General features: G+C 37.3%; 2 protein-coding genes across 2 annotated transcripts in view; one reads left to right on the top strand and one right to left on the bottom strand.

Moving 5' to 3' along the window:
- Positions 1–20,950, top strand: part of LOC110057939 (intraflagellar transport protein 80 homolog) — a 26,709-nt gene extending 5,759 nt beyond the window's left edge. The window contains exons 9-25 of the mRNA XM_089293151.1: positions 249–330; positions 611–666; positions 829–953; positions 2,933–3,024; positions 3,106–3,187; positions 7,282–7,356; positions 8,300–8,348; positions 9,085–9,199; positions 9,679–9,743; positions 10,139–10,274; positions 12,448–12,595; positions 12,777–12,863; positions 13,202–13,286; positions 16,258–16,347; positions 16,870–17,042; positions 18,846–18,969; positions 19,698–20,950. Of these exons, the coding sequence (XP_089149277.1) occupies positions 249–330; positions 611–666; positions 829–953; positions 2,933–3,024; positions 3,106–3,187; positions 7,282–7,356; positions 8,300–8,348; positions 9,085–9,199; positions 9,679–9,743; positions 10,139–10,274; positions 12,448–12,595; positions 12,777–12,863; positions 13,202–13,286; positions 16,258–16,347; positions 16,870–17,042; positions 18,846–18,969; positions 19,698–19,790 (1,677 nt within the window). The 3' untranslated portion in view covers positions 19,791–20,950. The remainder of the gene's footprint in view (positions 1–248; positions 331–610; positions 667–828; positions 954–2,932; positions 3,025–3,105; positions 3,188–7,281; positions 7,357–8,299; positions 8,349–9,084; positions 9,200–9,678; positions 9,744–10,138; positions 10,275–12,447; positions 12,596–12,776; positions 12,864–13,201; positions 13,287–16,257; positions 16,348–16,869; positions 17,043–18,845; positions 18,970–19,697) is intronic.
- LOC110057940 (uncharacterized protein CXorf58-like) lies at positions 20,943–25,966 on the bottom strand. Its single transcript, XM_020764549.2, has 9 exons — positions 25,807–25,966; positions 25,608–25,707; positions 25,263–25,357; positions 24,571–24,682; positions 24,036–24,167; positions 22,789–22,864; positions 22,427–22,583; positions 22,220–22,331; positions 20,943–21,555 (listed from the first exon to the last, which is right to left on the bottom strand). The coding sequence occupies exons 1-9, from the start codon at positions 25,842–25,844 to the stop codon at positions 21,409–21,411; spliced, it is 969 nt and encodes a 322-aa protein (XP_020620208.2). The 5' UTR covers positions 25,845–25,966; the 3' UTR covers positions 20,943–21,408.
- Positions 25,967–26,009: the final 43 nt, after the last annotated feature.

Genomic DNA, 26,009 nt, shown 5'->3' with positions numbered 1-26,009 from the left:
CCTTTCTCGAAACAACTGTGTTTATAATAAGTGGGTATCAGCAAAGGGTTAGGCCAACTAATTAAAATGTTGGGAGCTAACCTGTGCTGAACTAGCATACCAATCAGGGGTTCAAGGCACAATTTACTTCTAGTCACTTAATGTTATAGCAACCAACTTTAAACGCTGGACAACTTGTTGAGCCATCTGGCTGCACTGATCCCTGGAATTAGCCTTTTTAATAATATTTCAAATTAATATCCTGGCAGGTGTGGGACAGTTATGGCCGAGTGTTGTACTCCAGTATGCTACATGAGTATCCCATCACTAGCATCTCATGGGCCCCTGATGGTGAGTGAAATGTCGTCAAAGTTTGCTGAAACTAATACATTTAGTAACTATTTCTTAATAACTAAAGATTGTCACAGATAAGAAAGTTCAGATCTGTGACATGAAAAGGATGTCTGATAGCAATCTGTCCCTGAAATAATTTTTACAAGGTTGACAGTAATTTTCAAATCATATGCCAGATTTATATGATATATTTATATATTTTGTATAATTTTATTAACTTAATATTAATTTAGCTGTGTGCCTCCACTTTTACCAGTTTGTAATTATTTTGATTCAGGTGAACTGTTTGCTGTTGGTTCTTTCAATACTTTGAGGCTCTGTGACAAAACTGGGGTAAGCATTGTGAGTTGCAAGTATGAGAAGTTATTGCTTGAGAAAAGCAGCAGCTTTGTTTTAATTAGTTTGCACATTTCTAAAATAACAGTGAGATTACTGGACTTTTTGTATGGTGTAAATCTTTGAGACCAAGTAAAGGTCTGTGTAATTCTTTGTTAGTGGTCCTACACATTGGAAAAACCAAATACCGGCTCGATATTCAACATTGCATGGTCCAGTGATGGTACTCAGCTTGCTGGGGCTTGTGGAAATGGGCAGGTTATCTTTGCTCATGTGATTGAAAGGTGAGTAAATATTGTTGGTGTCAGGTTCTCATTCTCTGCATATTTCTGGTGTCAACTAATTATTATAATTATAATGTCAAGCAGAAAATGAAGCTCCATGTTTCTTTTTGTTGTGGCTGATTATCACCACTGTTATAGAGTCTGACTTGCTATGAGGTGAAAATATGAGCATAATATATTATTTTTGCCATCAGAGTTTCCCAGTTCCTTCTTGTTGGCTGCTCAAGCTAGGCTGTACTTGTTTCTATTTCCCAGTGGATAAACTTGAATTTTTGAGCTGTATTTTTTTTTAAGTGTGAAATTCTGTCATGTATCTTTTATAAGGTGTCTTAACAAATGAATATATGAAAGACCATATATTTGAACTGCGGAGAAAGATGTGAAGACATGATTGATCATGGCAGTTTATGCACACAACTTAAGTAGTTGTGAAATTAAAGGAAAAGCCTGAAAAAAAAAAAGTCAGACCTGAAGGGGATTTGAACCCCTGACCTCTGCAATACTGGTGCAGTGCTCTACCAGCTGAGCTATCAAACCATCTGGGAGCTGGTCACATTGAGAGTTTGTGATATACCCGTAGATGATGAAGAATACAAATGAATATATGAAAGATCATATATTTGAACTGCGGAGAAAGATATGAAGACATGATTGATCATCGCAGTTATGCACACAACTTAGTTGTGATATTTAAGCCTGAAAAAAATTCAGACCTGAATGGGATTCGAACCCATGACCTCTCTGATACTGGTGCAGTGCTCTACCAATTGAGCTGTCAAGCCCTCTGGAAGCTGGTCACATTGAGAGTTTGTAATATACATGTACCCGTACATGTAGATGATGAAGAATACAAATGACTATACATGACAGATCGTACAGTCGAACCTTGATTATCCAGACTCGTCGGGACCTCGGTAAATAGTCCGGATAATCGAGAGTCTGGATAATCGAAAACATGTTCATTAATGAGATAGAAATGTAAATAACAAAAGGTATACAGGAAAGAAAACATCATTTTAATTATGAAATCTACACAGCCTGTATGTATTTACAACTAAAAACTTTCAGTGCAGGTATTTACAAAGGTCTAAAATGTTCAAGCATGTTTGTTTGCTTCAAAGACTTGTAGCTTGATCAGGGACTTTTGTTTTAATCCTTCGCTTGTCTTGATACTGTCAGTAAATTTTAGGATCTTGTCTTTGTTCTTCCGTATGTCAGAGATCTGCTGCTTGCTGATGCCAAATTCTTGAACTAAATTTGTTCCTTTCTCTCCTGTATCCAAACGTGAAATAATTATCTGCTTATCTGTAATCGATAGAACGGCTCGCTTTCGCTTTGAAGACATGTTTTTAATTAACTTGAGTTTACGATAAATCGCTCGTGTGTTTACATAACCCACGGGAAGGAACTAATCAAGGATGAAATTCCCTTGGTAACAAAACAATTGAGCCAATCAGATATCAGCTGAATACATCAGAATATTTCTTTGTCTCATCGCACTTGTGAATTTTGAAAAGCGTACAGGATAATATGTTGTTTCAACAGTCTTTTGAAAGGATTATTGGGTTTTTTGCGACTTTGAGTTTTCAAGATCACAACTAATTAATATTCATGAAAAAATTGGGACCAGCAAAAAAAGTCCGGATAATCGAATAGTCCAGATAATCAAGCTCCGGATAATCGAGGTTCGACTGTATATTTGAACTGGGGAGAAAGATATGAAGACATGATTATGGACAAGACATAATATATTATGAACTCTCAATGTGAGCAGCACCCAGATGGCTTGATAGCTCAGTTGGTACAGCACTGCACTGGTATCACAGAGATCATGAGTTCGAATCCCGTTCAGGCCCGATTTTTTTTTCAGGTTTTAATTTCACAACTGCTTAAGTTGTGTGCATAACTGCGACGATCAATCATGTCTTCATTTAAAAGTGTCTTTATTTTCAATAATGCAGCATTCTTGTGCTTGGCAGGCGTCTTGAGTGGAAGAACTTTGAAGTTACTGTCACAGATCGCAAGAGTATTGTAGTGAGAGATGTAACCAATGATGTTAAAGAATCATTAGGTAATACTTTGACCTTGAGTGTCTTTTGATCCTTGTTGCACAATATTTGTGTATTGAGGTTGTATTAAAATGTTCTTTCAGACTTCCGAGACCGCATCATCAAGACTTCACTAGCTTTCAACCATCTTGTGGTAGCAACAACATCACAGTGTTATATCTACAGGTATTTACCTATTGTCAATGAATTTATTTACCAATCAACTGATTTTAATGAGGGTGATGAAGTTTATGATGATTATTTAAATAATCAACAAAAACTTCATTTCCTTTATTATCTTTGTTATCATCATCATCATCATCATCATCTTTGTCGTCGTCATCATCATCATCATAATCATCATCGTCATTGCAATCATTGTCATCGTTTCTTTTCATGCCAGTAGGCGTATGAGGCTTTGAACTGAATGATGGAAATGCCATACAGGGCTTGAAAATAACCCCATCTGCTTGTCCAGGACAACTACATTTTCCTCTCTGGCAAGTAACCTTCCCTGCTTTCATGCCCCATGGGCAAGAGTCTAGGCAAGCTGTTCAATGACTGAATTTTTGAAAACTAATTTTGAAACAAAGAGTAAGTTTTAGGCACATGGGTATAATTAAGTGTTTAATTAGAGAAGCTTGATGAAAATTACAAATTATAGCCTTGTTTTGTTGATTGCATGATGTACATCGACTGTTTAGAAGTGGTTACCCAGGCCATGATCAAACTCTGCCCTAATCAAATTTCTTTCCATGAGTAAAAATAGCTGTGTTTGGCACGAAAATGCTGTGTTAATGTATTAAAAGTTCAACAAGTTTTGCAGAAATTTTCCAGTTTCACTGTATAAAACCACACTCGACATCAGTGTATCAAAGCTGTAGACACTGTATGCAAAAAGACGCCACAATATTTCTACAGCAAAAACAAAGCCCTCTCCAGCATTTTTAATCATGAACAAATCCACAATCATGGACAAAAGCAGTTGAGACACTCGCCGAAAAAGACCTGTTTTGTTGAACGCGCGAGTTTTTTAATCTCCAATTTTCACATTTTGACCCCCTCTCCCCTTTTCAATGTTGTAACCATGTTACAGTGTCCACGGAGTGTATTTCAACATTGAAATGGGGAAGAGGGGGGCTTGACTATGGATGAAAAAGATGTTTTTTGAAACTATGGAAGGACGCCGATAGAAAGCGACTGTTTTGCTGAAATGTGTCAACACTTTTGTCTTAAATTGCCTTTCAGTGAATATAAATAGAAATTGTGCTATATATGTGTTGAAAATGTGAAAATACCATAAAAATTGCAATAGAAACCGTCTAGTTGTAGTTTAGGTCAGTATTTGGAGGCTTAAGAGCTGTGCAGAATAGTTTTCCGCAGACTCGTTTCCAGTCTCTGTGTGTTAGCGGCCGCTTTAGCGCGCTGGAATATTTCATGGTCTCACTAAGCACAAATTGAGTCCACACACGTTAGAAAACAACAAAGCGTGTTTGTAAGATAATATGGTAAAGTAAAGATCCAAATTTACGTCCATGTAGATTTTGATTTGGAAATTTTTCTGAATGATTTTGCTGATAACAAACCCAGTGATTAAACTCAGCAGCAGAAGTCTGGCATGACACAAGCTATCGCTGACAATGTGACAGTTCTCAGGAACAGTTGCCATACATAAAATCCAGATTTTCTGCGTCTGTCCATGATGTTGTTAGCAGAATATATGCCCTGAGGTGGCTTTGCAACAATTCACAACAGTTCACAACGGTTCACAATGGTTCACAGCGGTTCACATAACGAAAATAAGGAATTTCTTTCATTCTCTTTAATTGGGGATGTGAACTATTGTGAACCATTGAAATCTAATGTCTTGCTCATGTGAACTGTAAAAAACAGAATTTACGTAAAAAACAAAACATAATTTTGCCTTTCTACATCAACGGCTCCTCGAAAACCATTTGTGAAATAATTCTTGCTAATAAGTAACCTATGTGACGTAATAATTGCACTCTACTGGTGTGTGACAGGATTTATAGTTTGCTAAACAATGATGCTAAGTGCTACTGAGTAGACGGAACGGTGATGATGCTGGGAAAGCTTCACACTGTGTAGAATATAATTCAGACAATCCTGGACAAAAGCAGTTGAGACACTCCCCGAAAAAGACCTGTTTTGTTGAATGCGTGAGTTTTTCAATCTCCAATTTTCACATTTTGACCTCCTCTCCCCTTTTCAATGTTGTAACCACGTGACAGTGTCCATGGAATGTATTTCAACATTAAAAAGGGGGAGAGGGGAGCTTGACTATCAACAAAAAAGATGTTTTTTGAAACTACAGAAGGACTCCGATAGAAAGTGTCTGTTTTGCTCAAATGTGTCAACACTTCTGTCCATGATTGCAGCTAAATCTCTTCGGTGAGACATTCAGGTTCTCTGGTAGAAATATACTTGGGTGCTGCGGAAATGAAAAGTTTCATTATTATTATTACTATTACTATTACTATTATAATCATAACAATTACAATTTCCTCAAGTGTGATTGGTGCATAAACTGCTGTATTTTGCTCTAATTAATCTGCAAAGTTGTAATCGGACAGTGTATTTGGACAGTTGGCTGTAATCGGATGCCTGTAATTGGACAGTTACATGAGCCAATCATTTTAAGTCCTCTCCACTAAATCCACCAATCACAACATCAATTGTCTATTGATTGTCCAGTGTCCATGGAATGTATTTCAACATTAAAAAGGGGGAGAACATGAACATGAAAGTGATGAACACTAACAAGACTACAAACAAGTCAGATGGGTTTATTTCATTCCAACACTTTTATTTTGGGGTTCATGAATTATTAATTAGTTTGAAAACCTGGGCAAGCAGGGAAGTGACCTGGGTGAGCAAAATTTGAGAATTACTTGCCCCAAGGGAAAACTAGCTCTTGTAGGTAGACATTTTTTCAAGGGCAATGCCACTAACACTGTACAAACACTGTAAAAAGAGAACTTATCAACCTCCCCATTAAGCAGAGGTTTGGGTCCCAACTGGGTGTCCCCTTTATAGCCTGCCAAGACAATATTGCAGGGGTAGATCCAGGATTTTTCTTAGGAAGGGGTGCACCACTAAGGAACGGGAAAACTATTTTCCATCAAGGCTTTAAACAGAGATTGTCAGGTTTTTAATCACAAGTAATGTGATTTCAAGGATGCTATCAAGATTAATCATAACAATTACAATTTCCTCAAATGTGATTGGTGCATAAACTGCTGTATTTTGCTCTAATTAATCTGCAAAGTTGTAATGGGACAGTGTAATTGGACAGTTGGCTGTAATCGGACACCTGTAATTGGATAGTTACATGAGCCAATCGTTTTAAGTCCTCTCCACTAAATCCACCAATCACAACATTGATTGCAATCACCATAGTAACTACTGACTGAGATTGACTTTGTAAAACTGTGGAGGTTTAGTCTCTGGTGAATGTTTTGAAAGAGACTTGACAGCCATTTTGCGAGCTGTTCTCCATATTTTATAGTTGTGATATTTAGAATGACAGTAAAAAGCTCTTTATCAACTGAAACTTTTACTTTTGTGGGAAATTGTAATTGTTATGATTAATTGGTAACAGGACATCGTGTCGTCCAATTCAGTCTGTAATCATACTCATGATTAACAAATCGGACTCCCACTTTGCGGTCGTCCAATTTTGTTAATCACTCGTATGATTACAGACTGAATTGGACTCCACTCAGTCCTATTACCATTATTAATGGTACTGCCTACTGAATCAGGTGCCAAATTTATGCTCACTTCAATCCTCTAGCCACTTCATGTAAGAGTGCCATGAAACTACATGTAGATGCAAGCAATATAATTATTAATCCAAATAAAGTTTTTATCCATGCAGAGGCACATTTTGTATAATTTAGTAGCAAGTTGTATGAGCAATATGATTAGAGTAATGTATGTTACGTCAGTTACGCCGTTCCTTAGTGGTGCACCCCTTCGTAAGAAAAATACTGGATCTACCCCTGCAATATTGTCTTGGCAGGCTATAAGAGGGACACCCAGTTGGAACCCAAACCTCTGCTTAATGGGGAGGTTGATAAGTTCTCTTTTTACAGTGTTTGTACAGTGTTAGTGGCATGGTCCTTGAAAAAAAATGTCTGCCTACAAGAGCTATTCATTAGTGGAAGTTGATCAGACTGAGTACTACAGTATATTTTGATCCTCTGTACAGTTGGTAAAAATAATAAATTATTATTGTTTGTTATTCAATTCCATAGTGTCAGAAACTGGAATACACCTATGATATTTGACCTCAAGAATGGAAACATTACCCTTATTGTCCAGACTGAAAAGTGAGTTTACTCATTAAAATTATTGCATTACAAGTCAACTCTCATTCTTAAATTTGTCATGTGAATAGTTGCCTTTAGTTAGTTTGTTAATATTTTATCATGTGTTGCTACTCAATGATTCTCGATGATTGCAAATTAACTAATTAACTGCCTATTTCTCCTCAATGAACGATCAATATATAGGGATTCAGATTTAGCTTCTATTAACCGTGCAGGAGGTCTCTATGCTATGGGAGAATCTTGACCAAGGTTGTGAGCACCAACCGTGGGCAGTTAGGTCTGTACACACGACCAAGGTCAAGATTCTCTCATACAGACCGACTAAGCTCGGTTAATAAGATGTTTATTACATGTACATGTATATGGCAAACAAGAACAATTTAATTCAGTTAATGTAACTGGTTTGTACAAACTGACATTTTGTTTGCAAGTGGCGATGAGCTGAACTTAATTCTGCTGAAGTTTGCTCATCCTCTTTACTTTTTTTTCTCATCACACTTTTTGGCACTTCCATTAACAAATATTGGTAGAAGAAAATACATTGTACTCAGCATTTTTGCATTTTAGTTTGCAACTTTTCACCACAAAACATTACCAGTCTAGATGCCAGTCTAAATGCTGGTCTAGACTGCTTTCAATATTGATTTCAGCCGATCAAATTTGTGAATTCGGTAGTTCCCAGTCCTTGTGAGACACAGCCATATATAATAAAACAAGGTATGACTAAACAACAATACTAGCCAGTAAAATGAAATTCTTAGTTGTACTATAGTTACAGGAAATGTAAAAATGACATTTAAAGTTTCAAAACAAAAATTATTTGTGATCTCGAGGTTATAGCTATAACTAGCACCAAATGATGAGATACATGAATAAACTATTATTCTCCTTGAAGAAAAATCTTGAGATTGCTTTAATTTGCACTGTTGTTACATTTCTACAGGCATTTTCTATTAGTTGATGATGCCGGTCTTCAAGTTTATTCATATGAGGTTTGTATTTCAGTACTGCCTTATTCCAACCATAAAAAGTAAAAATGTTCAATATTTTTAAAATTTTAATTCACCCATTTGCCCGGGGAGGGGGAGGGGGGGGGGGGGGAGCTGAGAGGGGACTCCGTTTTTCAATTTCCATTTTTAGGCTCGATTTCTGCTGTTCTCTTGAGTCTGGTCTACTGGCTTGGGCTCCTTTCCTGAGCAGTGGCCGGTAATAAAATTAAGCCTATTTTGTTTTAAGAGGTATCTTTTAGGGGTTTAATAGAGTTAGAGCCATGCCCTGATTAGTCTCCTCTAGGGGTTTGATTCAAATATTTTCCGATGAGCGTCCCTAATGGGCAACCTTTTCATGTGGGAGTCCCGCTGGGCCTACATGTATTTGTTACTGGTATTCCTTATATTTTGGTGTCATTGTAACAAGAAAGCTTATGGTGTTTGTAGGCCTGATGTCAGGACAAGGGCAAGCAAATTCAGCTATCCTTTGAATGCATAATCTGTAATAAAAGTATTCATTTCGTCTCCTTTCTTTGTGATTTCTTTGTTAATTATATCTTTTCTTCCTAGAGCTGAGGGTTTGATTTTCAATACTTTTCTTTTTGAACCCTATGAATTTTGTCCTTCTTCATGTACACAGTGAACTAACCTTGGTTTGTTACAATGTACTCTAGCTTAATGATCAAATTTATAGCAAGCAAACTTTTGATATTTTCTTATTCTGTCATCTTTGCATCAGGGTCGTTTAACATGTGTTCCAAAGTACCAGGGTTTAAGAACAGACATTCTGAATGAACAGACTTGTACATTGAGTAATGACACCTTGGCAATCAAAGATCGGAAAGATGAGAAAGGTATTGTAAACAAATTTATATATTAATTCTTAACGATGATAATAATATGAAGTGGAGTTTTATGTTAGTTTTTCTGTCGAAAGTGATCAACAAAATTGAATGGTTCAGAGCTCGAAAAAATGTGCCGTTTGGTCATCCTGGACAAGTAGATTTTCCTGCTGGGTAAGTAACTTTTCAGTCTTGCTTGCCCAAGGGGCAAGGGATCAGTCAAGTCATCTGCTAACTAAATGAAAAAAGTAAACTAAGAGTTGCCCAGGGCAAACAAAAATTGAGAGCTGTTTGTCCAGTGTGAAAGGGCTAGATAGAAGTCAATTTTTTTTTTTTTCGAGCCCTGAGTGGGTTATGGAGCAAATCTCCATGTAATGTGCTTGTTTTGTCATGTGTACAAATAACTGAGTACAAAATTATTTTTAACATTTGTATGCAAATGATTAAATGGTGCTCTCAGAGTCAGCATTGTTTTATTTATTTTGTTTCAGTGATCCATTTATTTGAAGCTCAATCAGGAAAGCCAGTGGGTAGTGGACAACCAATACAGCATTCTGTAAGTATTTAATTCTATAAATACCCTTCAAGGGTTTTATCAAACAGGGTAATGTTCATATCCCTGTACATGTAGATTCACATGCATGTCATTCTTTGTTCATTCAAGAGAATCTGCCATTTAAGTCCAACTGGTGCTATACTCCTCTGACTAAGAGATTGTTGTTAGGAGCTTCTTAGAGTTATGGTTTGCGGTTTTCGACAGAGCCCCAACCAACCACAGATACTTCAAATTACATCTCAATGTCTGTAGACCTGTTCAAGTAAAGAATTTTCCTGGTTGAATCTCAATTCAAATCTCTGTTGAGTGGAGGAAGAATGCTTACATGTATTTCTTTGTGTTGAGTTTCTCCAGCTTAACTTGTCCTAATCTGATTATACTTTTTCTGGTTCTAGCTTGAAGTGATGGAGATTGCCCTTAGCCAGTGTGGTCCAACCAGTGACAGACAACTGGCAGTTATTGACAAAAACAGGGATCTCTATCTCACCCCAATCAAACACATTGGCCCTGCAGAAAGGCTGGTTAAACTTGGTTAGTTTAGATGACTTAACATCACTTTAATCTGTATCTGACTACATGTAGATAGTCCCATTGTGATAATCACATGTAACAGGGTGCCATCCATTTCAATCTGTAGATCAGTAAGTTAGTCTCACTAGTGGAATGCATGGAATAGCATTTCATGTCCTTTAGCTTAAAGGACCCTAATCAGCCTCTGCTGTTTTCAATGCCATCGAAATTATTGATATTGAATAGTGAAGTGATATCTTATTGTTTTTCTGTAAGTCATGTTCCTGAAAGTAAGTTAATAATTATTTTTATTTAGTAGTTTCACAGTGATTTCCTTCATTTCAACATGCTCCGATTAAAATTCTGAATAAGACTCTTTCATGTAAATAAAAACAAAATTCCTAATTTCATGCTTGTGTCAAGAAAAAAGAAACTGTTTTGTAACTAGTGAGACAATCTCAGATAGTGCAGAGTGTAATTTACGGCTCTGGTACAGTGGTCACACAGGTCCTCACCCCTGCTGTTCTCTCCCTTGGTAGTCAACTAGGCCTTTTCCCCATTGCAGAATATGAGCAGACAAAAACTTGATAAGACATAATCTTAGCAGTGTGTGTGTTTCATGTTTGTGTTTTGCCCAAAAATAACTTACAATTACCGTTTGTCAAGATGGTTTTAAATTCATTGTGGTATTTTATGTTGAGTTTCGTTTATTTTGTAGCATTACTTTTCACACCAACGTTTGTAATTTGATACTTTTGTTTTCCTGGCCAATGTATGCAACAAGATGCCTTTGTTTCAACAAAACTATATGAAAGATGTGTATTTTTAACTCACTGCTGAAGATAAATGGAATATAAAGTTAAATTTCTGCTGAAAAGTCGAAGAGGAATGATTTTGTTTTATTCAAAACGTAAATTTTCATTTCACTTATAAACAAGAACTAATTATCAAATAGCCATGTTGAATCGTGGAATAGTGCGTTCTAATTCTGTTGCCAGCTGAGTTGGTGTACTAATACACAATGCTATCGAGTAATAGCATTGAGGAGCATTTCAACAAGAAGTATTGAAGGTAGAGATCTTTACTTGACCGAAATTATATCCCACATCGGTGAGCGAGTCGCCTCATGGACTGATGAAATTAATTGGAGGTTTCAGTAAGTGCCACGGAGTCTGCGGCAATAATAACGAAGTTTCTTTTGTCACAAATTTACTAGTTTTACATGTAACTAACACGTGAAAGTTTCGGCTGAATGTGAACTTTGGGCTCTCTTTTATAGAAGAGGAAACAAACAAGCTGCTAAGGAGAAGCAATATGTTCCCATTCTCTATTTCAACCCTGGCAAATGCAATAGTTATAAAACAGCAGACAACATTTCTTGAATCGAGCTAGGGAAGATTCCAGAAGATACACAGTCACAGTAGCATTCTTTGCACTAAAAAAGGAGAACTGACGTTGCCTGAAATATAACTGCTATCCCCAGCCAAAACGAGAGTGTGATATCACTCATTACAGAAAATTAAAAAAGCATGCATCTGAACTTGAGAACGGAGTTTACCACACTAGCAATGATTGAGCACATGCGTCTGACATGTTATGCTCTACCACAAGGGAAAGCACTCAACGTTTGTGGGTAGTCCCGTATAAAATGTATCTTTCACCTATCATATAGTTGACTTTGACGCTAACTAATTTGCACATGCGTTTGGAGCAAATTGCTTTTGTTCTTAAGAGAATGGCACCACAAGGATAGCATGAGATTTGCAAAACCATGTGATTATATATTTTTGTCATGTTATCAAGGAAAGCAACGTAAGTATGACACGTTTTGCGTAATGCACTCGGATACCTACCCCACCCAGCCCCCCTTCCAGCATAGCTAACTGATTAATTGAAACTAATTAATTAAACAAACATTAAAGTTTACACCTTATGGCATTATGGCATTATTGTGTTAGTGCCTTAGCGAACAACAGCCCCCTAAACCATCACAATAGTGCACTCTGCACTAAAAATGTGGTCTGGAATGGAAAATTTCAGTCTGACATGTCTAAATAAGAAAAGATGTCAGCCTGAAAAGTAGATATAAATCTTTCAGCCACGTTCCTCAGTCTGCAGTCTCCAGTTATTTGTCCATTGTTCCTTCTAGCTGAGGTTTGTGTTTTTGTTTTTGTTTTTGTATTTTTTTTGTTAGGAACAATGATAACCACAATGGCTTGGAATGACAACACAAACATGTTGGCAGCATTCCAGGATGGCAGGTTTATTGTATGGTACTATCCCAGTGCCGTGTATGTGGACCAGGACATCTTGCCAAAAACACTTCTCGAGAAAGATTCCAGGTACACACACATTCATGGAACAAAATCCCGGCCCTCACTGGCAGATGATTATACAAGAATTAAAATGCCCAACTACCACATACATATTGTTTTAAATTATCTATGAACTTGTTTTGAATTATCTATTAACAATTCTATCTGAATTGTGCTTAGTTCTTGGATCATTGTGTTCTGTTTTCAGTGATTTTGGAAAGAGTCCCCAGATTGTTAGCTTCTTGGAAAACCATTGTACGATGAGAAGGGCTGATGGTTCACTGTGCAGTACAATGTGAGTTTTACATATTAAGCAAAAGGACCACAAAATATGTATCGACACCCACCTTGCTAAAATGCCCTCTACAGGCTTTTAGGTACATGACCGTATTCTCAGTCTCGCTATTTTCTTTTTCTGATTTTAAATCTTGGACTCACAAATGGTCAAGGTAACTAATGTGATTTATACATCGCCAGTAGTTAATGTATGGCAGCATTAGCAATGTTTAACTCTTTAAAAATGTTCGCAACCAATTGTGACCACAAATAGTTTCATACAGTTATTAACATGTCATCTCTATCACCACTGCAAGTAACACTCACTTACCTTGATTCTTCACATAATTTTGACAGAATTTCACCGTATCCATCCATGCTTCACAAGTATGCCAGTGAATCTAAATGGGAAGATGCGATTCGACTTTGTAGATTTGTGAAGGTAAAAACAATTCCTGTTTTTCTATGCTCACAGTTTTTGTATACAGTTTTAAAAGTCTAACTGGTATTTCTCAACAACGACAACAACAACAACAATACTTTATTTAACCATGCAACACCTAGGAGCGCAAGCGCTCATTAAAACATGTGCGTGAACTCAAAATTGTGTAAAGGAAGAAAAAGAAGAAATAGGATTATATAATCTATGTAAAGCCTGGAAAAGCTATAGAAGTTGTTAATTTTCACAGCGAATTGGCCAAACTCAGCTTTTAATGTTCATTGTCCCCCATTGTGTCATCTTTTACAATGTGGGTGAATTTAGTCTAAAAGAAAAGGGTAGTGGCAGGCAAAATCATAAATATGCGCATGCAAAACAGTGCACAAACTCTATATAGTACAGTACCGCTCAAAAGTAAGTTACCACCTCTCGTCTCGTTTCTCGCGAGACGAGTCTCGTTTCTCTCGAGACGTTTCTCGTTTCTCTCGAGAATCACTGAAGCGTTTAGTATGGCGTATATTACGCGTAAGAAACCGGTTACGGGTAACGATTGCTGCTCTGCAGTTCGTTGTCAAATCGATGGGACCGTCCAACATAAAATATGCATCGATCGTTTGCTCGATTCATATCGAACAAAGGTAATATCGAACAACGAACGTAACTACAAGTAGAGTTACATGCATTTCAATTCGTGCGATCACGGGGGCAAAGAGTTGATTTTGCGAATCTTGCTCACTCTGAATGATTCAGTTACCTACATTTGCTCGCTCTGCAATAACCGCTAACTCAAACAAACATTTAATTTTGCATAGGAGAAAAACGTTCCGGCTTTCGGCATGCGCCAGCGAGTCAATTGTGAATGGGAGTCATGAAAGCGTCACGGAAATTGTTGAAAAAATGATATCTCCGGTTCTATTTGGCATAAATCGTTCATTCAAACGCTGAAATACGATATCTTTGAAGACAGGAGTTTTTATCAAGGTTTCTGAGATGCGCCGTAAACATTACATGTAGTTTTAAATTTTTCTGCCAGCGCGAGTTTTGTCTAGCGGCACGCGTCGACAAGTCGACAACATACAGTAATGAACTTTTATCGTTCTCCAAAACGTCAAGGCAAACACTAAAAATATATTTCCAGTTCTATTTGGCATAAATCGTTTATTCAAACGGCAAAATACTATATCTTTGAAGACAGGAGTTTCTAATAATGTTTATGTGATGCGACGTTTACAGTAACTCAATGTTTTTGCAAGGGAAAGGTCTGTCTAGCGGCAGTCGATTTAATACGCAGATGAAGTTTGTTTTGCAAAGCGTCGCGGCAACAACATCGCCGGTTCTATTTGATATAAATCGTTTTTTTCCAATGGCACAATACACTCTCTTTAACAGATAGAATTTTTGTTGCTCGACAACGAAGATCTCGAGCGGTATGTGAATAAACATTTTATATATCGGTCGATACAGCGGTCTAGGCCTTCCATAAGATACATGATCCGACTTCTGAACACTGAAACACACTTTTATTACCACATTTGCACATAACTATTATTATCATTGGCCAGCTAGTCTAAGAGTCGTGATCTTTTCTAAATTACATTCATGACAACAGAAACTTTCTCTTCGAACGGCAATACTGTACTTGAGCGCGCTCAAATCCACGAAACTATGTTGTTATCTCTCAATCTTTCTTATATGAACTTGAACACGTGAGAATCTCCGATTTTAAGACTGATGAATAAAAAGTTAGTCGAGGTTTCATGATCAAAACGTGGTTTAGCATTTTTACGAGTATGAATAAAAAGTTAGTCGAGGTTTCATGATCAAAGCGTGGTTTAACATGTTTAAGAGTATGAATAAAAAGTTAGTTGAGGTTTCATGATCAAAGCGTGGTTTAGCATGTTTACGAGTATGAAAAGTTAGTCGAAGTTTCATGATCAAAGCGTGGTGTCGCATGTTCACAAGTTTGAATAAAATGTTAGTTGACGTTTCATGATCAAAGTGTGGTGTCGCATGTGTTCACAAGTTTGAATAAAATGTTAGAGGTTTGATGTGGCAAAAAGCGTGTGAACACAAATATGGATAAAAAGTTGGTCGAGGCTCAGTGATTAAAGTGTGTGTTCAAAAGGTAGTCGAGATTCCTTATGTTTACAAAGCGTGTGTTGTCAAGCGTACACAAGTATGAATAAAAAGTTAGTCAAGTCGGATTTCATGTGCAAAGCGAGCGTTCACAAGTTCGAATAAATTAGTTATTCGAATGTAAAGTGAAGTGAAGTATGATCAAAGCGTGGCGTGCTCACAACTTTTGAATAAAAAGTTCGAGGCTTATGTGCAAAGCGTGTGTTCGCAAGTTTGAATATTAAATTATTCGACGGAACACTTAGCGTCGTTTCATATGTTCGCAATCTTTGGATAAAAAGTTCGTCGAGTTTCCCGACAAATCAGTTGGGAGCGATAGTTGGCAAAACATAGGCGGCGCTGCTGTGTTGACTTGGTGATCTCGATCGCTGCTTTAACTTCCCACACGTAGATCGGGTGACAAAACTCCACAACTTTTATCGTGAATGTATTTACAAAAACTAAACGTTAAGCAAGTCTGGCTGGAATAAAAAAAGGTTTGGCCGATGTATATGAAACAATACTGGACGCTTGAGAATTTATAATAAACACATGGTACACACGCATTGCTGATGAGAATGAAAATCGTGTCTACCACGCTCATCGATACGATACGATACAGACGTCTTATTAACAAAACAGGTTTCGAATACCGACGAATGCGTAGCATTGGTACTTCCAGTGCACTCGCGAGAAACGAGACTCATCTCGTTTCTCTCGAGACGAGTCTCGCGAGAAACGAGACGCGTCTCGCGAGACGGTGGTAACTTACTTTTGAGCGGTACTGTATCTGTGTTTATGTAAGTCACAGTTGTCAGCAAATAAAATTAATGTAATTTGCATCTTATTTCTTTTTCAGGACACCATTTTGTGGGCATGTCTGGCCACAATGGCTGCCTATGCAAAGGATCTCAATACAGCGGAGACAGCTTATGCTGCCATAGATGAAGTATGTAATAAGCCTTTTGTGACATTGTAGAGAATGTGCTTCCAGTTAGTTAATAATATTCAACAACTAAGGAAAGGTTTGACTATCAGATAATCTTCAGATTGTATCAGTTAGATATCTGTACATGGAATTAGTCAGAGAGCAAATGGTTAGTGTGTTAAGATCGAGAGTAATGGGCAGTGTAATTTTGTTTGTTGTTGTTGTTGTTTTTATTCATAACATTGTCGTTTTTTGAAAGTTTTTGATCACTTCCATGGTGCCTCTTCACCTACATGTACCGTAGGTGTATTAGTATCAGCTAATTGTTGACATCTTGGCAGAAGAACAAGGGGTAACGTCTAGTTAAATAGTATCCCATTTAATACAACCCAAATCATATTTTTTTTAATATAATGATACAAGCGTAGTATCTTCACCAACTTGTCAGACAGAGAGCAGTAGATCAGTCTAGTTCTATGGCTTTAACAAGTTATTGACATACATGTAAGTGCTTAATGTTAGAACTGTGTTTGTGATCAACAGGCTGACAAAGTCCAATACATCAACCACATCAAGGAGATTCCTACCAAGGAAGGAAGAAATGCTGCCATGGCTCTCTTCTGCCGACAGACTCAAGAAGCAGAGACCATACTCTTGCAAGCTGGACTCACGTACAGGGCAATACAGATGAATATTGACCTCTTCAACTGGGACAGGTACACAACATGCTATGTATAGTAGAGATATGCTGTCAGATTCTTTTTAATTTCAAGGTTTGTACAAGCAGTGTGCCTTCTGGAAAAATTCAAAGAAAACGCCTTGAATCTACAATTCAACAGATTGTATAGCAGACCAACTTTTTAAGGTTTCTTGTGCCAAAACCAAAGTGGATAATTACAGATTGAAGTAAAAAATGAAATGATGTTCTTAAAATTCCTCTGAAAATTATTGAATTTAAATCCCAGCTAGTTAGCATAAGAACAACTTGATTTACACAACAAAAGTGGTGAGGTCTGCATCAAAACAAGGTCACCCCTGCAGCCTCGCTGCCATTCAAAGGCCAGGTCACTGAACAGACAACTGTATAATGGTCTATTACTACCTTCAAAACTCTTCTCAATGCAGGGGTTTCATTAAGGGCCAGGCACCGAGCAAATTGACCAGCTGTGACTGGGGGATCTTTGCCTGCCTGGTTTGACCATCGGGCAGAAAGTTTTTCTAATAAAGAAGTTCAGTTCAAATAGTTTTGCCCGCCTGTGAAAACTAGTTGCCCTCCTGCTGAAAATGTTAATGAAACCACTGCAATGTTGCTACAAGTCATTCCTAAAATTTTATATAATCCAAAAAACAAGAAACATTTAACGGCACCATTCAGGAGGCAACTAATTTTGCTATCACAGTACATATTTAATATCAAAGAAGCTAAAAAATGGGCTACGATTTATGTTGGAAGGTCCTAGACCCTGCACATCTTTTGTTTTAAATATGTTTTATAGACTATATGCACGAATTACATAATTGATAGGCTTTAGTGCAAAAAGGGGGTATATAGCATTTTGGGCCGATTTTTATTTTTTGCAGGATCAAGCTAATTTTTGGCAGACTGACTTGTTTTGACATGAAAAGCATTGTTGCGTAATTGTTTTTGTTGATTTGTGCTTCGTTTTTGGGAAATAACGTATGCAAAAAAACTCAGTTTTCGGAGTGGTATCTTTTGGAGTGAATCCTTCAAAGGTCGATTTCGACGCAATGCGAACTTAAACGGTTACTTTTAGCAGCTTCGAGAGCACAGTTTTTTTTTAAATAGATGTTTTTATTTTTAAAAGAAGTGGAGAAATAGACCGGAAAAAAATAGACCGACCTTGTAACGAACCGGTGTCATGACAAAACAAACTCGAATCCTACATGGTCAGCGCTTTATTTGTTTGCACTAAGGAAGCAACAGTAAGAGAATAGTGTGATTATATGAATTATAAAACTTCTATCAATTCAAACAACTAGCGGCAAATGCCACACTTCGGTGACTTCATCGTTTAGCAAACAAAAAGTTTCTTTTGTTTTTCATTCAACAAAAGATCTCCAAAAGATACTCTTGGAAAACTGAGTTTTTTGCATATGTTATTTCTCAAAAATGAAGCACAGAACAACAAAAACAATTACGCAACGACGCTTTTCATGTCAAAACAAGTCAGTCTGCCAAAAATTAGCTTGATCCTGCAAAAAATAAAAATCGGCCCAAAATGCTATATACACGCTTTTTGCACAAAAGCCTTCAATTGCAATGCCTCTATTGGTTAGTTGTAGGAGCACACATAACCACCTTTTGTATTTTGCCCAGTTTTGTGCGGGGTCAACCCCCAAAAATAACCAACAAATAACTTTGCCAGGTTTCATATTTAGTTTCATACTTTGCCAACTATTTCCCGCTATTAACTATGCACAGTATGACAGTATGAAAGGAAACAAAACTGTTATCATTGTAAGAGGAACTGACACTGGTTTCTTCAATCAATTTTCAGGGCCCTTGAACTTGCTGTTAAACACAAGACTCATGTGGACACAGTTCTGGCATACAGACAGAAATATTTGGAAAACTTTGACAGAAAAGAAACAAGCAAACGATTTCTGCAGTATGCACAAGGGGTGAGGCTAAATTTAGAGTGAGTTAAATGGTAAACTTGGTGATAAATCTTATGCAAGTGTGATATTTGTCCTTCTCCATAACTTGCCGCCTTGCCACTTGCTGCAGCTCTTATCCATACATTGACCTTTATCTTTCTTTGGTCATTTCTACTTAACAGCTCAAGAGTTCTATTGCAGCCCTTGTCAACTATCACGTGCAGAAATCGAGAGCAAATAATCCATTTGTTTTAGTGTAAACCTTCTAGTCATTCAAAACTTTATCTAATTTTCTTCAGAGACACTTCGAAAACGCAAAGTGGCCGTCAGTTTTTAGGACAGATCTACTAGTATTCTATCATGAATGCTGTTCTCTGATTGGCTACGCTACTCACTATCTATTCTTTTGTAGATAGTGATCAAGTAGCCCTGCAGTGTGCACTTGTTTAATATCTAGTGGCTGCTTCTTTGTCTTTTCAAAGTGTCTGTGAAGAATGTGAATGACTAGTAGATTTACCCTAAAACACTTACAAATAATATATTATTTGCTCATAGAAATCTCGAGTTCAATCTGATTGTTGAATAGAATGCAGTGGAATAGTTTCTTGGTAATTGGTTGGTGTGTTGGTGTGTGCTCCACCTGGATAAGTCCTGTTTCCATGCAGGATTATCAATGTTTACTGGCAAACTGTTATCATGGCAATGAAACAAAATAGTTATATTGAAATTTTTTGATTATGTTTTACCTGCAGGTCGAGGTTGACTGGGAGAAAATAAATGCCAAGATTGATATGGAGTTACAGAAAGAGGCAGCAAGACCTGGGGCAAAACCCTACAATGGCTGACATGGTTTTATTTATATTTGTTTATAGACTGATCAGTATTTTGATGATGCACTGCAAACAAGCTTGTAAATATTTCAATCATCATTTAAGGTAGCACTTTTAGTGCAGAACATGAAGTTTACTATGGTCACAGTATGGCACTTACAGTTAACACAAAGGAGTCTTTGTATTTAACAAAATAGTTCACAAATTGAAAGAGTCCTTTCAAAAGATGCACATGTAACATATTGTTCAGTAGTTGTCTCGCAGAGCACAGAGAAATAACACAGATCTAACAATGAATTGATAGATTGCCTTCCATGATGAAGTATTAGTACTTAGTACCATAGTTTAGAGTGGTTTTCAATTGAGTGTCGAAAGTTATTAGACAATTACTTTGGTTTTGGTTTTGGTTTTGGTTTTACTACGGTTTGAGATCGGCTGGTTAGTCTAATTGGTAAGTAATTAGTTTGGTTTTGGTTTTATGACACTCAATTGAAAACCGCTCTATACATCCTGTAATAGGTCTTGCCTTTCTCTAGCAAAGGATTCATAGTTAAGGGTTCAATTCCAACCCAAACCCTGTCTTTATTTATTTGGTAAAGTTTTGCTGTGATATTTAAAGCAATCGCTGTTCTCTCGGGGATTGTGTAGTGATCAGCAAAATGGAAGCTCAAGAGAAGAACAATATCTGTGTTGGCTTATTTCTCAGGTAGCATCCACTCTACACCAGAGACATTTGAAAACATAGCTTTATGTCTACGGTGGCCTCCCGTCCACACCAATCAGTCACAAAAATGGAGCGTTATTAAAACGCTCTTCAATCCAGGGGAATTTAAATTGCCGGCTGCTTTTCGTTTTTGTGTGGACAGAAATTGATGCCGTCACTATAATGTGATTTCCCTGACTGAGCAGTGTGGACAGAAAATATTTGACGCGTTTTCAGAATGAAACCTCTGTTTTCAAATGCGTCAACGTGGTGTGGATGGGGCCTCACTCCTTGATCCATGAAGGAAATTAAAGGGGACTGTCCTGATCAGTCTAATGGTATAAAGTCTGATGCAATTACAAGGTGAAAAATATTCATCTTATCTTGAGTTTTCAAAGCATTGCTCTACTTTCACGTGTAAATTACTTGATAGTTGGTAAAACAAAGAAATAAATAACACAGAGAAATGTAACAGTTTCTTTAATGTTTCTTGTTTTTTTTATTGATAATTGGTAATAATAATAATATTAATACTGTTGCAGAATTATCTAGCAAACAAAATCCCTATTTATTTAACACTGTTTTCTGTTTACATGCATTTCTTCAAAAACTGCTCAACATTTGAATTTATTTACTGATGGAAACTTATAAAGCGATTTTCAAATGCAGACCAGATCTTTCTGACTTGAAAATAATTCCTGTCTCTGATTTGCATATACAGTTGTTGTAGCAAACTTCACCATGTTACACATTATCGCACCGCAGCAACCATTCTTGACTTGAGCATGTGACCTCTTCTCATAGTCCTTGTTTTATAGAATTCCAAACAAAGGGCTGGAAGCCATTCCTCTAACAATTACCTCTACTTGCATGACTCTTAATGATCTCAGACTATTTTGTTGCAAGTTTTCAATTTGTTAGTGAGGGTTTTCATGGCGAAGTATCTCCCAGGTCGTCAAGGGATAAATTCTGTGTCCATTCATACAATTTATCAGCTTGATCTTCCCAGTCGTCATCCTCAAATATATCCTCTACAGGCACTTCGACCTCTGGCGTTATTCTTTGCAGGTTCTCAGTCTGCAATACAAATGTAGATGTAAACAGCAATGAGAAATGGAATGTGTCTTAGGAGAATGTAGCCTGTGTAACAAGTGTTACTGAACAAATCAGATTTTTCCTCATCTAGCTATAGGCTGTACAAAGGTCTAAGCAAGGGTGAAAAAAAGGGATCAGGAGAGGTGAGGAGAGAAAAGAGAACAACATGGTTGCTACAGATCAGGAAATGGTCAGGGAAAAAATTCTTCAAGGTCAGGAAAAAGTCAGAGAATGTTTTTTTTTTCTTGAGTCAGAGAAATATTTTCAAGAAAAGTCAGGGAAAATTGAAATAATTTAATTTGGCTGATTTAATACCATTGAAGGCTGGAAGAAACATTTGGGGTCACTGTGATCTCAACGATATTTTTCCTTAATGAAGAAGAAAAACTTGTTGAAAATTATTGCTCTTAATGAATGAGTGGAAGAAGAAGCTGCTGCTAGACATCACATTTTGCATTTCTTTGGTCAAAAATGTTATTTTTATCAGGGAAAAGTCCTGGTATTTTGAAAAGGAATGTCTTTAACAACCTTGAAAAACCAATAATTAAGTTATTTATAAATGCTCTTGTCTGAATTTTTGTGTGTGCATGACCAGTGTTTAGGGCAAAGCTACTGACATAGTAACTACAAGGGATTATGTACTAACCTGTTTTGGAGAATCCAATCCAAACATTTTTCTCATTTTTGCAACTCTTGCTTTAGCTTGACGCGACCTCCTGATGGGAGATGGGTTATTGTAGTCTATTTGTGGCTTTTTCCTGTGTGTGAAAAAAATTCTGAATATTTTTTTCTTGGCAGTGGGGCACTGTAATTGAACAGTTATGAATATTAACATATTTCAGATTTGTCATACCTGTACATAGGAATAGCTCTAATACTGGCCACTTGAATTTCCTGAGTAGCTGGTCTCAGTGACAACAGATCTGGACATTCTTCTACCAGTCTAGGGGTTGTGACACCACATGCCACAAAACTAAAGATATCATGCACTATATTCTGCCTTGGAATAGCTACAATGAAAAAAAGTAATATTACACCCATCAGAGCTGAGTATAAAGATGATATCATATCCTTTTTGCACCCTCAAGTTTTCACTTGCTCAAAAATCCCCGAATTGGTTCAACCCCCATAAGATAGCTGTCATGTAAGAGGACACAAAAAGAAAACCTGGTATAATAATTAAAACTTAATAAAGGAGCATTGAGCTAAACGTACCATCAAGAGTAAGTCTTCTCCATGTGTTGGATTTTCCTCCAGTTTCCGCTGGACATTCATCCACATGGCTTAAATACTGACAAAAGGAATATAACCAGGAAGAAGATGAGATACATGTAATGGGTTACTGAACACATAATTTATTGAATTGGCTGTTTGTTACTTACTACATGTAAGGGGGGAAAATGTTCCAGCCAGAAAATACTTTGCTTCCAGTTTGTGATCATGCTGTACAGACTGAAGCACAAGGCAGAAACTGATGTCTAAAGAGCTAAACCAACCTTGGATCAAGTCTGAACAGATCAATTTTAAGCTTATGGCTGGTTTACCATAGTTGATATCAACACTGGTATCCCGATGGATCAAGACAGTGGTCCAATCCATCTAAGTTTGAGGACTACAGTAATCTTGCTGGTTGGGGCCTTCTCTAGTGAGGAAAGGCTCTATACTGACCTAATTTACTCTAGATTTCAAAGTGCCTCTCTGCCCACAACATTACATGTACCATTCACTGGGTTGAGGCGAAGGGGTGCAACCAGCCACCAGGAGAGATAATTAAATTACTGATTTAGAGTCATTTCATGCTATACAGCTAGACATCAGAATCAAATAGCAAGTAATCAAAGCATTTGAGCTTTTCTTTTCCTCTAGTACAAAAATACAGTCAAACCTCCCTTAAGTGACCACCTGCATGTACATGTACAATGTCAATGTCAAGCCTTGGTGGTCGCTTATGAGAGCTTGGATCATATTGGGTCAAAATTTTGCCTCAATAGCATATGTTAATTGCAGAGACTTACACCATGTTTTAAAAGTTTTATTCATGTGAAAAGTCAATTTTGAGAAAAAAAGATCTGATACTTCCTAAGTTGAGACATTTCTGCCTCTTGTGCTATCCAGGAATATGATAATGTTACAACACCTTATAATCCAATTTCTGCTCTATTATCTGTCAAATGGTTGCTTATGAGAGGTTAAAAACAAAAGAAAATTTCAAACTTTGAGCTCTAAAAGTGGTCGCAGTCGCTTCCAAGAGGTGGTCGCTTACAAGAGGTTCCAAATATAGTGATTTGAATTGGAAACTTTTGGTATTTTGGTAAACTGGTTGCTTGTGGCCTTTTGCTCCACTCACGAAGGAGCGAAGAGGATGAGTGAGTGAGTGGTCGCTGAGGAGAGGTGAGTCACAAGAGGTGGTCGCTTCCAGAGGTTTGACTGTGGGAACAGAGTGAAACTCGCCAGCCACATACCTGCATATAGTCTTTCATTGTCGTCACATCAATTTCATCTGTTATTCTGTCTTTCTCATGCTGACACATGTCGGCTATTAACTGATCATAGAACTTTCGATTTCCCATGAGTCTCAGGGAATCACTTGCTGCCTGAAACGTAGAAAATGGAAAATCTTTAAAACACCACTTGGGTCCTTGAAATCTCTTTAAGTATATTGTGTTCTTGACCTAATATACATTGTATACTGGACATTGGTCGCAAGTGGATTTTGTCTACAATCAAATGTAATTTGTTCTTCTTTCATAGTTATTAAAAAACAGGTTTTTCAAACCTTCAAATTTGAGCTGCAGTTAAAGTAAATGCAAAGGAGCTGTGCCACGCTTTGCGCATCAAAAGTTTAGCCTAATATTTTTCAAGTTTGTTGTTTGTAATCCATGTCAATCTTCTCCATCCTTAACTATCCTTGTTCCTTTATGGCTTACTATCATTTTTTTATTTGGTGTTTTTCTCTCAGTAAACTGCTACAGTATTTTCAGGTTTCCTATACATTACCTCAGATGCTGGTTTAATGACCTTTTTACCACAGTAATACTTGACACCTTGCCCTCCACTGTGAATGAAAATCTTAAACATAATAATGGGTGGAAATTCTGCTCCTCCAAATCTGTACAAGAGAAACAAATAAAGCATGCATGTATTTTATCATCATGTCTCCCCTAAAGACATACAGAGTTCTATATACGTCAAATTGAAAATACAATACAATGTTCATGTGTTTTAAGATTCCTGGACCCACTCATAAGATAAAATCATCTATTTTAATTAGCTCACATTTCACGTATTCCTAATGAGAGTACCCAACTACCGAAGTAAGCCTGGGGGATGACAGGCCAGGGTGATCAGGGGTTCCATTAAGGGCTGGGCACTCAGTGGGCAAATTGAGTCGCTGTGAGGATGATTTTGTCCACCTGCTATGACCATCTACAGGAGAATTTTTCTTATAGAGAAGTTAAGTTCGAAAAGCATTGCCCCCCCCCCCCCCACCCCCATGAAAACCAGTTGCCCTCCTGTTGAAAACCTTAATGGAACCCCTAGGTGATGCCCCTTGTCATTCTACGAAGGGGTCTACAGTGTACATGTACCCTTAAGGAAGCTGTCCCACTAAACCAGACCAAGAAGTTCGCATAACACAAGTTTCTTCTTGGTCTGATGTGATGCAAAGTTTAATTAATCTAAGTTAATACCTAAACCTCACTCTGGCCTGGATCACAGGATCCCGCAGAAGATCTGCTTCAAGGGGCGACACTTTTCTCAACACTTCATAAGTGAGAGAATGTTCCTACAAACAACACGTCAAAATGTTAACTTTGGCGTGCAAGATCAACAACAGTTCCTTTCAGCTTAAAATTATAAATTTTTATACTTATTCTTAAAATCATTCAAACTTAAAAGTTTCCGTCTAACAAACCAAAAGCATATTCTGAAAAAACGGATCAGGATAAGATAAGATAACCTTAAGATAAGAACTTTATTAATGTGTCGAAGTCGCCACCATACAATGTAAACTACAGAAGATTTTGTCCACTTACCGCTGCACATACGGCATATTTAAGCAACTTGAACATTTGTTTGTCACGATACGAATACCAGAACCGCTCGATCTTTCTTGTTGCTTCAATTCTAGTAAGCCTGCAAAAAGATCGATCACACTGATATAATTTCTGAAAGCTGCTGAAAGCAATACGCTTGTATTCTGTTATATTCCATTCAATGTCGATTGAAACCCACCGTGAATCGGGAGGAGCTTCGTTAACATTTTGCCCCATATCTTTAGATGGAATCCACAAATCAAGAAAGTCAAATGCTCAAAAGTTTTGCACCGAAAAACATTTAGCTTGCAAGCAAATCAGTCAGCCATATTTGTTATTGACCCACAATGCAGCTGGTTACTATGGAAGCGAATGCAGGTTCATGTCAGCGTAAGAGCTGTT

This window comes from Orbicella faveolata, unplaced genomic scaffold (genome assembly GCF_042242905.1).
Source record: "Orbicella faveolata isolate gen_17 unplaced genomic scaffold, um_ofav_v1 contig_25, whole genome shotgun sequence".
Taxonomy (NCBI): Eukaryota; Metazoa; Cnidaria; class Anthozoa; order Scleractinia; family Merulinidae; genus Orbicella; species Orbicella faveolata.
Note: the sequence above shows the minus strand (reverse complement) of the source record. Positions and strands in the feature narration are given on the sequence as shown.

Coding starts and splice junctions, on each gene's coding strand:
- LOC110057940 (XM_020764549.2), bottom strand. CDS start 25,844: ATGGGGCAAAATGTTAACGAAGCTCCTCCCGATTCACG. Junction 25,708..25,806: donor GAAGCTCCTCCCGATTCACG/GTGGGTTTCAAT, acceptor ATCTTTTTGCAG/GCTTACTAGAATTGAAGCAA. Junction 25,358..25,607: donor AATATGCCGTATGTGCAGCG/GTAAGTGGACAA, acceptor TGTTGTTTGTAG/GAACATTCTCTCACTTATGA.